Source organism: Ochotona curzoniae, unplaced genomic scaffold, assembly GCF_017591425.1.
Source record: "Ochotona curzoniae isolate NIBS_2020 unplaced genomic scaffold, NIBS_Ocur_1.0 contig_883, whole genome shotgun sequence".
NCBI classification, from domain to species: domain Eukaryota; kingdom Metazoa; phylum Chordata; class Mammalia; order Lagomorpha; family Ochotonidae; genus Ochotona; species Ochotona curzoniae.
The window spans coordinates 23,448,493-23,460,785 of record NW_024466599.1 but is presented as its reverse complement, the minus strand read 5'-3'; the positions used below and the strand labels follow the sequence as shown (position 1 = coordinate 23,460,785).

At 38.8% G+C, this 12,293-nt stretch overlaps 1 protein-coding gene across 10 annotated transcripts in view; it reads right to left on the bottom strand.

The window, feature by feature from the left end:
* LTBP1 (latent transforming growth factor beta binding protein 1) overlaps nt 1–12,293 on the bottom strand; it is a 396,687-nt gene that overhangs the window by 69,020 nt on the left and 315,374 nt on the right. For all 10 annotated transcript variants that reach the window (XM_040993049.1, XM_040993050.1, XM_040993058.1 and 7 more), the window contains 3 exons: nt 11,494–11,616; nt 6,653–6,775; nt 1,882–2,007 (listed from right to left, as the gene is read on the bottom strand). In XM_040993049.1, the coding sequence (XP_040848983.1) occupies nt 1,882–2,007; nt 6,653–6,775; nt 11,494–11,616 (372 nt within the window). The remainder of the gene's footprint in view (nt 1–1,881; nt 2,008–6,652; nt 6,776–11,493; nt 11,617–12,293) is intronic.

Below are 12,293 nucleotides of genomic sequence, written 5' to 3'. Positions count from 1 at the left end.
TTGGATTAAGTCCATAGAAAATAAAATTCTTGCAGAACTTGTTCTAGAAAGAAAATAACATGCCCAACAATTAGAGATTTCTAGTTACACTACCATGTATCAGCGTAACATTCTAAATTACCTACTTTATTACTTGTAAAAGTGTCCAGTTTCTACAGTATGAAAATATGCATCCAGTGTCAAAGAGAATACACTCGATGAGTACAATAATTTACAAAGCACTAGAAGTTTTGTAAAAACACATTTTGAAATTCAAGCATTTTCCAAGTAAATGACCAACAACATTAGTTTCAATTAAACGATGATGATGTAACTCCCAAGTAGTGCTCTAAAAGGTACAGATGGAAAGAAAATGGAGTCAAGACAAAAGACATGATACATGTGAATATGTTCGCGTTGGGTAAGCCTGCCTGCAATGGCGACTTCGATGAGTGAGCCTCTGAGAGGGCTGCAGTTTTACTACCTACAGTTCAGTATGGCACAATTCTAACTCTCAACAGTCCTAACTTGGCCCACTGTTTAGAGAAGGAAACCTTTCCTGCCTCTGATGCAGACTTGTTTAGAGTTTGTCAAAGAAGCAAACCTTCATCTCTCTGGAATGCCAGGATTCTACGTACTTGCTGCCTCAGTAACTCCTACGTCCCAGCACCCTATTCTTCAACTGGGGGACAACATAATCTCTTGAGAAAAATGTGTGTGTTCAAGCTGGTCTCGGAGCTCTACACACTAAACTTAATGCAAAACTGGAATCACTGATGCCTGGATTTCTTGTAAATCTCTCATCGCCCACACTATTATGATGTTCTCCTTCGCTTCGCAACTTACAATCCCTTCCAAACCCCTCAATCTGTTGCTCAAACCCCACCCTATGCTATCTCGCTTGCACTGAAAACCAAATCTGGCGTCCATGTTTTGTCTTCTCAGCAGGAGAGCAATTTCAACAATCTTCTGCTTTTTATAAGATGAGTTTATTCCTCCAATGTAATAATTAGTTGCAGATGAACCTGGTCACTGGTCTTCATTTCACTGTGGTACTAGCAAGGACAGCAGACGCTTACCATTGCTTTATTTTTTAGACCAGAGAATCTGGGGCTATCCAAGTTGCACAACAGGACTTTCACAGTTTAGTTCTTTTAAAATATTGCTGGGTTTTAATCACATAAATTCTCAAGGACAGAAATTATCATGACTGGAATATTCTCAGTTTACTTTTAAGAAGGTTCAGAAGAATTACTCAATTTATCAGGCTACAGTAAGTCAAAAGAACACAGACTCTATCAAAATAACCTGGGATATTTGCCTCAAAACATGCAAACATACAAACATTACAAACAGAAAGCTGCCAATTGGGTTATTGTAATGTCTTCCAATACACTTAACTCTTAAGGTTATTAATTACTTAGAGATTAAAAAAAACAAGTACACTCACTTAGCAATAAGGATGTTAGAAGAATGATTCTAGAAAATCTGTTCACAATGGTACAGAGAAATCAAGCAAGGTATTATAAATAGGAGAATTAAGATGCACTGCATGAAACATAATCCCAAACAGATAAGCTGCTTTCAGAGAGGCTGACAGTTCTACGTCTCCCAGATACACCAACTAAAATCCTCAGCCCCTTGTTTCCAACACATTAATTCACAGGGAGCAGTGGAATCATCTGAATTTTTCACTATCACAACCATACGCTACCTGATTCATAAATATCGGCCACCCCTGAGCTTTACATTCAGGCATAAATCACTGTGATGCACACATGGACGGTGTTCTCAAATAAGGAGTAGCGCTTTGCATCTTAAGAGTAAGGCTTTGCCTGTTTGAAAGAAGAGCACATCCTTGGTATCTGATCACACAACAGATGATTTCTTAGGGTTACTCACCTTCACAGGTACGGCCATCGGCTGAGATGGAGAAACCTTGCTCGCAGACACAGTGAAAAGAACCAGCTGTGTTTAGACACTCTCCATGGGGACCACAGAGCCCTGGTTGGTCACATTCATTAATATCTGGAAATCAAAACAGAGTTTCAAACAATTGAAAGAAATCTGTTTTACTTTCATATGATATTAGACATACAAGGAAAACTTATTTCAAAATGGCAGGATACTTCAGAGAGAACCTCATCTGTCTACATGCAGATCACAGGATGCAGGAAGTTGTCGAGACAGAGAAACTAGCTAGGTTAGCCTACCAAGGTATCAAGTTCATAGGTTCAACCCCAAACCACCCTTCTGAGAGACATGGTAGAGGATGGAGGATCACTCTGAATAGAAAAGCCACTTTGTCTTCCTCTGTCCTCATCCATCAAGTGTGCAGCTGTGCTATTGTCAGCAGCATCTAATGTCCTTGTCCATTCATCCCAAGTGCAAAATGACACATCTTACATATAGTAGTTGGTGCATGAATGGAATTTCATCAATGTAGGTTGAGTACATAAATAGTCTGCAATCTGTATTTTGTTGTTTGAAATGGCTAATAAAAATAAAATGCAATGGACATTTTAGAACAAGGACACTAATACTAATTTAATTTGTGATGAGAAAATTTGTGAGAGGGCAAAGTTCTTATTGCACTGCATAACACACAAAGTTCAAGAAGCGGTAGCTACTATTATGAAGAATCATGAACAGTTCATGCTACAAATTTACAATGATCATCTTATATTATGCTTGTACCCAACTGGAATAATTGTTTCCCTAGACAAGGTCAAGACACATTCCCAAACATGTGTAGCATTTAGTCTAAGTAAATCATTCAGGCGATTTTTAATTACGTTGGCTAACAATGCCCAATATGACAACATGAGGAACCCAGGGGATACTCTACCTGTTTACCATGGCACTGACACATGCAGGATAAACAGGATAGGAAACCTTGCCATTGGGAAGCTCACAATTTAACAGAGAAGGAGGAGTCCATGTGAATGGGTGCAAGGCTTAATGGGAAAAGATAGAGTTCTTCAAAGCAACTCATAGCTTATGTTTACCACTAACCCTGTGGGGCTTCTCAACAAAGCAATCCTTTCTGTGCATCTAGGATCTCCTAAGCTCATCTTCCTATCCTATTGATTTCAGTGTACAATGGAAATTCTGACAACTACCAATTTATCCACCTGAGTGCATAAATCTTGAACTCTTTACAGCTTCCCATTTGCCATATGATTCAGACCCTTTGGCTATCTACTGCTCAACTAAAATAAGAAACTGAGCAGGAATTACTCAACTTTTCTAATTTTTCCATTTGTGTTATTGTCACTAATTTTCACATATTTCAAAGAAGAGCAAAAAATCATTTTTTTCTGCTAAGCGTCCTAATATTATTTCACTCTAAAACTGACTTCCCTTATGTAATTTCTGATATCTTCTATGCTTGTACTCTGCCTACTGATAGAATAGAAATACTTTTGAATCCTGACTTTCTCTCCTTCTCCTTGCAACCTGCTACTCAAGAGTTACTTTTGAGGAAGAAGGTTCCACAAAGTTCCATGGACCCCTGTGCATATCCATCTGGTTAAACCCTAGCAGTTTCCCAAGATTTCCTTACTTTAGCCTGTGCCTCAGGGTGGCACACTGAAAGCCACCCGCTTTGAAACTGCACACAGGAAATAATGCACAAAAGTTTTTGCTTCAAAAGAAGTCAATGATGAAGAAGTAATTGTCTGAAGAGTTCGATGACAGAAACTGAAGACGAATTTCCAGACATTTTTTTTTCCAGGAAACTGCTCAGAAAGAACAACATAAATATCTGGAACTAGAGAAACATATGCATTCAATTTGGGTTGTACTTATTGAGCCATTTCTAAACTATGCTGCTAGTAACCCAGAGCGGAAAGCCAGACTATATTTAAGTTGGGTTTCTTTCTTGGGTCCGAGATTCCACAGAAATTCACAACTTGGCACGTGAAAGCCAAAACGTGAAACTCAAGTTGAGTTCTGAATCTCCAATGTTTCCCACCACATTCCTAAAGAGATTATTAATAAGGAATTTCCATGGTGTCTGTAGTTCATCATCAGTTTTGCGGGAGGAAGAGAATCTGAAGTATGCTTCCAACAGAAAATGCCTTGGTGATATGCAACAATCTCAGGATAGGTGTAAAGGGTATGCCTATTACACATTTTTAGTAACATATGCCCCATGGCTATTAGCTTTACATTGCCAGCATGAAGATGGGATTCTGAAATTTACACTTACACAGATTTCAAGCAGTCTCCCCCAGCAAAGGGGAAAAAAGAAAAAAATCAAAACAAGGTGAGCCCATCCTCCCCCCCCCATGTAGACAGGAAATAAAACTGATGAACTAATCTTCAAAGAGTTCTAACAACTATTTAGAGTTACGTTTTTATTTGGATTTATATGCTTCAGAAAAATACATTCATGTATTCTGAAACAGAGGAACAAATGTGACAAAGAAATCAATAATATGCTGAGAGCAGTTACTTGTGGCTGAAAGTTGATATCAGTCCACAGACACAAAATGAATGTACCGAAATTTAGTGTATCACAATTAATAAATCAGAGTGAATTAGTTTCATATGATTGAGTTCTGTAAGTTAAAGTTAAAAATCTCAATATGAAATCCTGATGCATGTATTCTAAGGCTTGGTTCTGTTATTTGGCTAAAAATATTGAGATGAGAGGCATTAGAAAATGGTTTTAAGCCAAAAAAAAAAACTGACAAAAAAATAAACAGGATGCAATATTTATTTGCTTCTCTTGGCATTTTTACATTCTCATAAATCAAGATTTATGTTTGTTAAAATGTAAACTTTTAAGTGTCCAAATGGAAATACCCTAAAATAATTTTTAATCAAATGTTCCTTTTATACTGCTTTGATACAAATACATCCAACCTTTGCATTGGAAAAATTTTAAATCACCATGTTGAATCCTGATGGGAAATTAATAGATTATATGAACAGAGGGACACACCGAAGCATTTAAATGTTGGGATCAACAGGGGAGTTAATTTCAGAAGATCTTGAGGCAAAGGCCTGTGCCTGGGCAATAGTACAGACAAAGGGAATAATTAGCTGAATGACATATTTTAGAGAAGGCACCATTTTATTCTACAAGAATACTGCTTAAGAAAGATATAAATCATGGCAGTGCACAGTAATACTGCCGAACATATTCAATCACAGTGGATAAAGAAGAATTCCAACTTCTAACTTATTTGTACTTTGGGGGTATACTATACAGTTCCATAATGGTAGAGGATAACTAAAAAAAAAAAAAAAGGTTTACTTAAGTACCAGGAATGAACAGATGCAAAAGTCTGAGTTTTCAATAGAAAAAACAGGCATGGATTTAGCACACCTGGCAATACATGAAACCTTGTGACACAGGGTGAGCTCAATGTGCTGGGACACAGGATCTGAACAATTCTATTATTTTCTTCCTGGTATCCAAAGGACTCAATGTACATCTGGTAAGAAAAATTATTTCCATTCACGGTATTTTTTTCTCTATGCAACAATAATTTGCATAGGACTTTAGGAGGAGTAATTGGAAAAGGTCCTTGGTTCTGATCTCAAATCTACCACTTATCACAAGGAGAATGTCAATTAAATTCTTTGAGCCTTAGTTACTCATGCAAGTAGTTATGCGAAAAGTTCCCTCTTGGGCCTGGCACAGTAGCCCAGCGGCTGAAGTCTTCACTTTGAATCCCCCACGATCCCATATGGGCGCTGGTTCTAATCCTAGCAGCCCTGCTTCCCATCCTGCTCCCTGCTTGTGTCCTGGGAAAGCAGTTGAGGACGGCCCAAAGCCTTAGGACTCTGCACCTGTGTGGGAGATCCGGAAGAAGATCCTGGCTCCTGGCTTCAGACTGGCTCAGTTCTGGCCATTGCAGCTGCTTGAGGAGTGAATCAATGGACAGAAGATCTTCCTCTCTGTCTCCTCCTCTCTGTAGTCTGACTTTCCAATAAAAATAAAAACTTTTTTTTAAAGTTCCACCTTAAGCCTCTTTAAGAATTAAAAGAGGTACTGACATTACAGTCCTGAGCACATAGTAGGTACTCAATTTAAACCATTATTGTGGTTGGTCTTAAGTACCAATGCTGAATTGCTGTTATTAATATCTGTGTCTATTACACTGTTGATTCAAAGAGGACAGCTTTATTAGTATCTGTGTCTATTGCACCATTGATTCAAAGAGGACAGCTTTTTTAAAACATGTAAATATTGCATCTATCATGTTGATCAAATGATCAGGATGGGGTTTTTAGGAATAAACAAAGCACAAGGAAGCCAAGATTCTAAAAAGGAACAGAAAATGAATAGGAAGTATCCATCCGGGTACAAAATGAGATAGTTCCATGAAGGACACACAAAGCTAGAAAGGTAATTGAGGATCAAGGTTGGTCCATGGAAATAAGAGCAAAATTCAGGTGCTCACAGTCACTGCAGTACCACTGCTGAAGTCCTAGACCACATGTGCTCTGGTTGACACAGGGTTGCACAAAGGAAGACATTCCAGTGCCTGCCAGACACAGGACAGTTGTTTCAAGAGTACCAGTTTCCACAGGTTAATGGACATAAAGCAAGAAGTAAAAGCACAGACTTTTATCAGGCAATATTGCAGAACTGAAAAATGATATTTGTAGTAAAGACTGAAAAGAGATGGGTGGGGAAGGACAGGGAGAAAAGTACCTTGACATCCTTTATTTTCATTTATCTGGAAGCCCTCTGGACAAGTGCAATCATATGATCCTTCAGTATTAATGCAGTCGCCTCCCTGGCAAACACTTCTGTCCTCCAAGCACTCGTTGATATCTGCAAGTTGATTGAAAATATAACAGATGAAATAGACAGCCTGAAATAAAACTAGACATTTTTTTCTCTACACAACCAACCACATGAATGTGCCCACTACTAAGACAAGATTTTCAACGGATGACTATTTTAAAATTTTGAGTTTTCTAAAAAATGAAACATTTTGAAAAGACGTTAGCTTTGAACAACAAAGAGAAGTTTCAAATATCAAATGAAGCTGGAGCAGAAGAGCCAAAATTCTTTAATAACCAGTAATAGTTTATTTGATTATGTTATTAGTGACAGAAAATAAGCTTTTTAAAAATACCTAGAGATTTTTTTTCTTAACCACAGTAGTTAAGATCCAGCTTGTGATACCCATTTCCCGTAGTGAAGTTCTCAGGTTCGAGTTCTGGTTCTGCTTCCAATTCTAGCTGCTGTGCACCACAGGAGTCATCAGGGAATGGCTCAAGTACTTGGGTTCCTGAACTCCATATAGGACATTTGTACAGAGTTTTGGGTTCTTGTGCTTTGTGTGGCCCAGTATGGGATGATGTGGTGTATTGGGAAAGAATCAATGAATGGAAGACACTCTTCTCTTAAAAATGAAAATAGATAAAATATCTATTGCCAAGTGTATTTTGAGCATACTTAACAGACTTTGTCTATATACATTAGCTTGCATTATACAATATTAGAAAAATTTAACACTTCCACCATGGTCTCTGCTCTCAAAGTGAAATAATTGTTAAAAAAAAAAAAAAAACTAGGGGCGGGTTTTGGCCTGGTGGCTAAGATAACCAGATTCCACATCAGTCCAAGTGCCTATGTTGAGTTTCCAGTTCTAGCTCTTATCCTTCTGCTAAGGAATGTAGATCCTGGAAAGAGGTGGTGATGGCTTAAGGGGTTGGGTTCCTGCCCCTCACAAGGGAGATGTGGTCTGTCTTCCTTGATCCTGGCTCTAGCCCAGACCAAGCCTAGGCCAATATGAACTTGCTTTACAGGTCCCAAAGAATTTAACATAAGGATTATTCAAAAATGGAATTGTTTGGAAAAGCCATAGTAGAAACTTTAGGGGTCAGATAAATTTAGAGAACAGATGGCGCAGAAGATAAAAATAAAAAAAAGGCTCCACATCACCAAAGGAATCAACTTAGAATAACGGCAGAAAATGAAAAAGAGAAAGGAAGAGGGACTCTTGAAGGCATGGGGACCAATCCAACTAAAAGCCTAGTTCAAGTCACACAGCAGCGATCAACGACAGGTTTAAAGTTGCCTTAGACTTTAACAAACGTAAATATTTACAGCATATGTGCAACTAGAAATGGCTTATGTAGCCAATAATGAATTCTGACAGTGAGCATGTGAGACAATTAATGACCCCTTCATTGCAGGAACACTGGGTAGATGTTTCTCCAGGGCTGTTTATTGCCACATTTACTCCTAGTCAGAGCTCATTACTTCTAACATACTCCATGAGTCCCTTTTCTGTCATGTCTGTGCAAGATTTAAATTATTAGCACTGAAGAATGCTAAAGAACAAAACCTTCTTTGTTTTCTGAGAATTTTGGCATTTTATGGCAATTCTTGCAAATAATTATGATCACTGCTAAACTCCAAGAGCAGTTTCAGGAAGAAGTGAAAATGGAGACTATTGCAGTCTTATTACATTCCCGCCACTGCCTGATTCAAGCATGGTGACACCAAATTTAGTTTTTCTCATAAAAGCCAATTAATCAATTAACTGGTTTCTGTATCATTCACACGATAACTGAGTGCCTTGTCATTTCATTGTATCAAAATAAAAACAAGTTTTTACAGTGAGTGTCAATCCAGCTTTCAAATGTTTGCGCATACTAACCAGAGAACATAGCAAATGCAACTTTAAGTCTACCAAAACAGGTTATCCATTTTTTGTGTGTGTATTCCTCTAGCTTAATTGAAGCATGATTACACACCATAAATGCACCTATTATAAGAATCTGGTTCAATGAGTTGTCATCAGTGTGGAAACCTGCTTGTAATCACTATCACAGCCAAGGTCTAGCTGTTCCAACAACCCAGCCAGTTCCTTGTGTCCCTTCTGCATTTGGCATCATGTTCCTGAGATGGATCCAAATTGTATCAATACTTCTCTCTCATATAGCTGGGTAGTATTCCTTATGTGAATATACCAAAATGTGTTTATCCTTTTTCTTTGGATGAACATTTGGGTTATTTCCATTTTTGCTTATTATGAATAAAGTTTCTAAAACATTCATGTGGAGGCCTTCATGTGAAATACACTTTGATTTTCCTGGAGCAAACACTGAGAAGAACAGTTGGGTCATAATGATTATGTTTAATTTTTGAGAAATCAGTCTAAAGTAGCTCACCATTTCATATGCCCACTAGAGGTGTACAAGAGCCTCAACGGGTCTACATTTATTCCAAGGGCTCCGGAAGTAGCCTACTGGGTATGTATTAAGTCATCTCTTTTTAGGTTAACCCCTCTTCTTTTACTCCACAGAGATGGAGACAAGGGATTGAAAAAAAAATATCTTCACTTAATATGCCATCCTGTCAAAAACCTCAATTCAAGAAAATATCAAGGAGAATTCAAAAAAGAGTGTCAGCAATAAGAGAAACACTCTATACTCAGCATATCAGAAGCATACATTATCTTTGTTCAAGCTACTTTACTTTTATTTTCATTCATTTTCACAAACAGTAACTGTCAGGGAAAACATGTTTTAAGCGTATATTACATGAGAGCTATCAGCAAAAGCCTTTCTTCTTTCTTTTTTTTTTTTTTTCTGACACCTTTACCTTAGATTGGACACGGAAAGCCTAACCGGGATCATTCAACCTTCCCACCTGGGATTAAGCAAATACAGATTCCTACTGAATCTGAAGAAAACCCAACAGCAGGTTACACCTCTCTACTAAAAAGAAGCCTGCCAAGCTTGTCAGTAAGCTCCAACTTGCTAAATCCCAATTTTTAGCTCTCCTCTGACACCTCGATAATGTCCATTTCTCCCCACTTTCTTCTCTCACATTCTGGTTTTCCTTTTCGACCCCCACTTTTTCCCCTGATTCCTCTCTGCCACTTTCTATCCATTTTCTTGCTGCTGAGTGTTGAAGGGCAGAGGACCTCTTTATTCTTCTAACTAAACTTGAACTCCTTTGGTGACCCAGTCCAATTCCATGGCTTTAAATCACTCCCAGCCAAAAGTCATCCCTGGATTCTAAATGCGTAAGCTCAGCTGCCATTTGAATACTTTCATTTGAATGTTTATTTTAGGCATGCAAACTCAAAGTGTCCCTGTGGAGCTCCTCATCTCTACCACAAAACTTGGAGCACCGTGCACCTGCTATTCCTTTGAATGGAATGCTCTTCCCATAAATAATCAAATGTCATTATCTCAGGGAAATCTCTTTGTCTCCTTACTTGACATCACTATTCCTCAGCACTCCTCATATACTCTACTGTTTCTCCATAAAATTTATTGTCACGTAACAAACTATATATTTCTTGTCTATTTTTTTTCTGTTACACCCATCACTAGGCCATAAGCTGCTTGTGGCAGAAATGTCCGTTTAGTTGATTACTCTATGCTATGTGCCTACATTAATGACAGGTACAACTTCAATTGTAAGTAAAAATTTCTTGAATGAACACAGAAATGAATCAATAAAAATTTGTTAAATGAACAAAGAAATGACTTTGACTTGGAAAGGAATCTCAGAAGGGAAGAAATTCTATCACTTCTTACCACTTAAAAAAATTCTTTTAATCCGCAAGGAAATTGCCAAAAGTAAAAGGATAAAGAAAACCTTCAGTGAGTAAGAAGTTGCCTTTTCTGTCTTTTCAAGCACCTTTCCAGGAAGTAGAAATGGAATTAATGATTGTGCCCAGAAGAAAAATTAAGTCAGGAGCAGAGCTTTGACCACAATGCCCAAGACCTCTAAGATCCAGAACAATGGAGGCCACCCACGTCCACAGAGTGCTACTGCATTCCAGCATATAGACATGAGTCCAACACTTACGATTTTGACTCTAGAAGGAGGCTAGCAAGATGGTAGGGTAATACTGTAGAAAAAGAAAGTTGCTGCCAGAGTTACGAATTGAAAATCACACATGTAAAGAAAAACCCAACCAGAAACAAGGCTCCTCCTCCCCCAGCTGTGACGGGCATGTGAGCCAACTGCCTTGCAGAAGGGCTGAGTCCTCCCTAGCAGCAGGACAGGGGAGCTCAGGTACTCAGGTACCCTGTGACTTAACTGTGCTAAGTGTTCTGGGCGTGGGCCATGGGAGCCAGTATAAGTGGTTAACACATGCAACATAGAATATCCTTGAGAAACGTTTCATACAAAAAGCTCAATGTTCAATCAGTTTTGATATTAGAAATCTTCCTGTTACCTGGACAATTCATTTTATTGACTTATTTGGGAACATTGGGAAGTTGGACCTACAAAACATGACTTTAGAACTATGCACTCAAGATAAACCGTTAGCAACTGCTGAAGTTAGCATATTCTTTATTCCCGCCTAGAACAGCACAATTCTGATGGGGCTAAGCCATGTGTATGACCTTCTCTGCATTATTTGTAGAACCCCAGGGAGAAGGCCATATAGAGATCTCAGGTCCTCCACAGTGAAGTCATAAGGCTAAACTCAGGGACAGAGACTGAAGCAATACCCAGGTCTCCCTTTGCTTTGGGTATTTTCTGAATATGAAACCAAGAGTACTCCTCACCCTCACAGTGGTCTCCAAGCGCCGATGCTCTGTATCCCTGGTCGCACACACACTGGAAGGAGCCCTCGGTGTTCCTGCACTGCCCGTGCGCACAGAGGTGATGGTGCCTGCACTCGTCAATGTCTGTAAGCCAGAGAGCACAAAGAAATTGTAGTGGGGCCTCAAAAACATATTAAGGAGGTCAAATGATCAGGCCTATAATTAATTTAAAATCATTATGTGACATAAATTAGTGTTAAGAAAAGCCCAGTAGTGCTCCAGCAGGGAAAATTCAGGTGAACTTAGAAATGAAAGGAATGAGTTAGGAGGGTCAGGTGTTGTGTCTCAGTGGGGTAAACCTCTCTCTTTGATGGGAGGATTCCATGCGAGTGCATGCAGTTCAACTCTCAGAGTTGTATTTCTGATTTGGTTCCTTGCTTTTTTCCTTGTGGGAAAGCAGTGGAAGACAGCCCAAATGCTTGGACCCCTATCACCCACACAGAAAAACTGGATAGAGTTCCAACATTCTGGCTGCAGCCTGGCCCACCTCTTTTTGTGGCTTTTGGGAGGAAACTAGCAGATGGAAGATGGAGCTTTCTCTTTCCTCCTTCCACTGCCTCCCTTCATCCTCTTCCTTTTATTCTGTCTCTATAACTGTCTTCCCAATAAACAAACAAGTATATAAGTAAACCTTAGAATCAATAGCAAGCTATGGATATGTATCTATTAATCCCACTGATAGATGAAAAATCTTTTGCGGTAATCTGCAAACCTCACCTACATTGCTTGGATTTCTTCTATAGATTCAACTATCACACTCA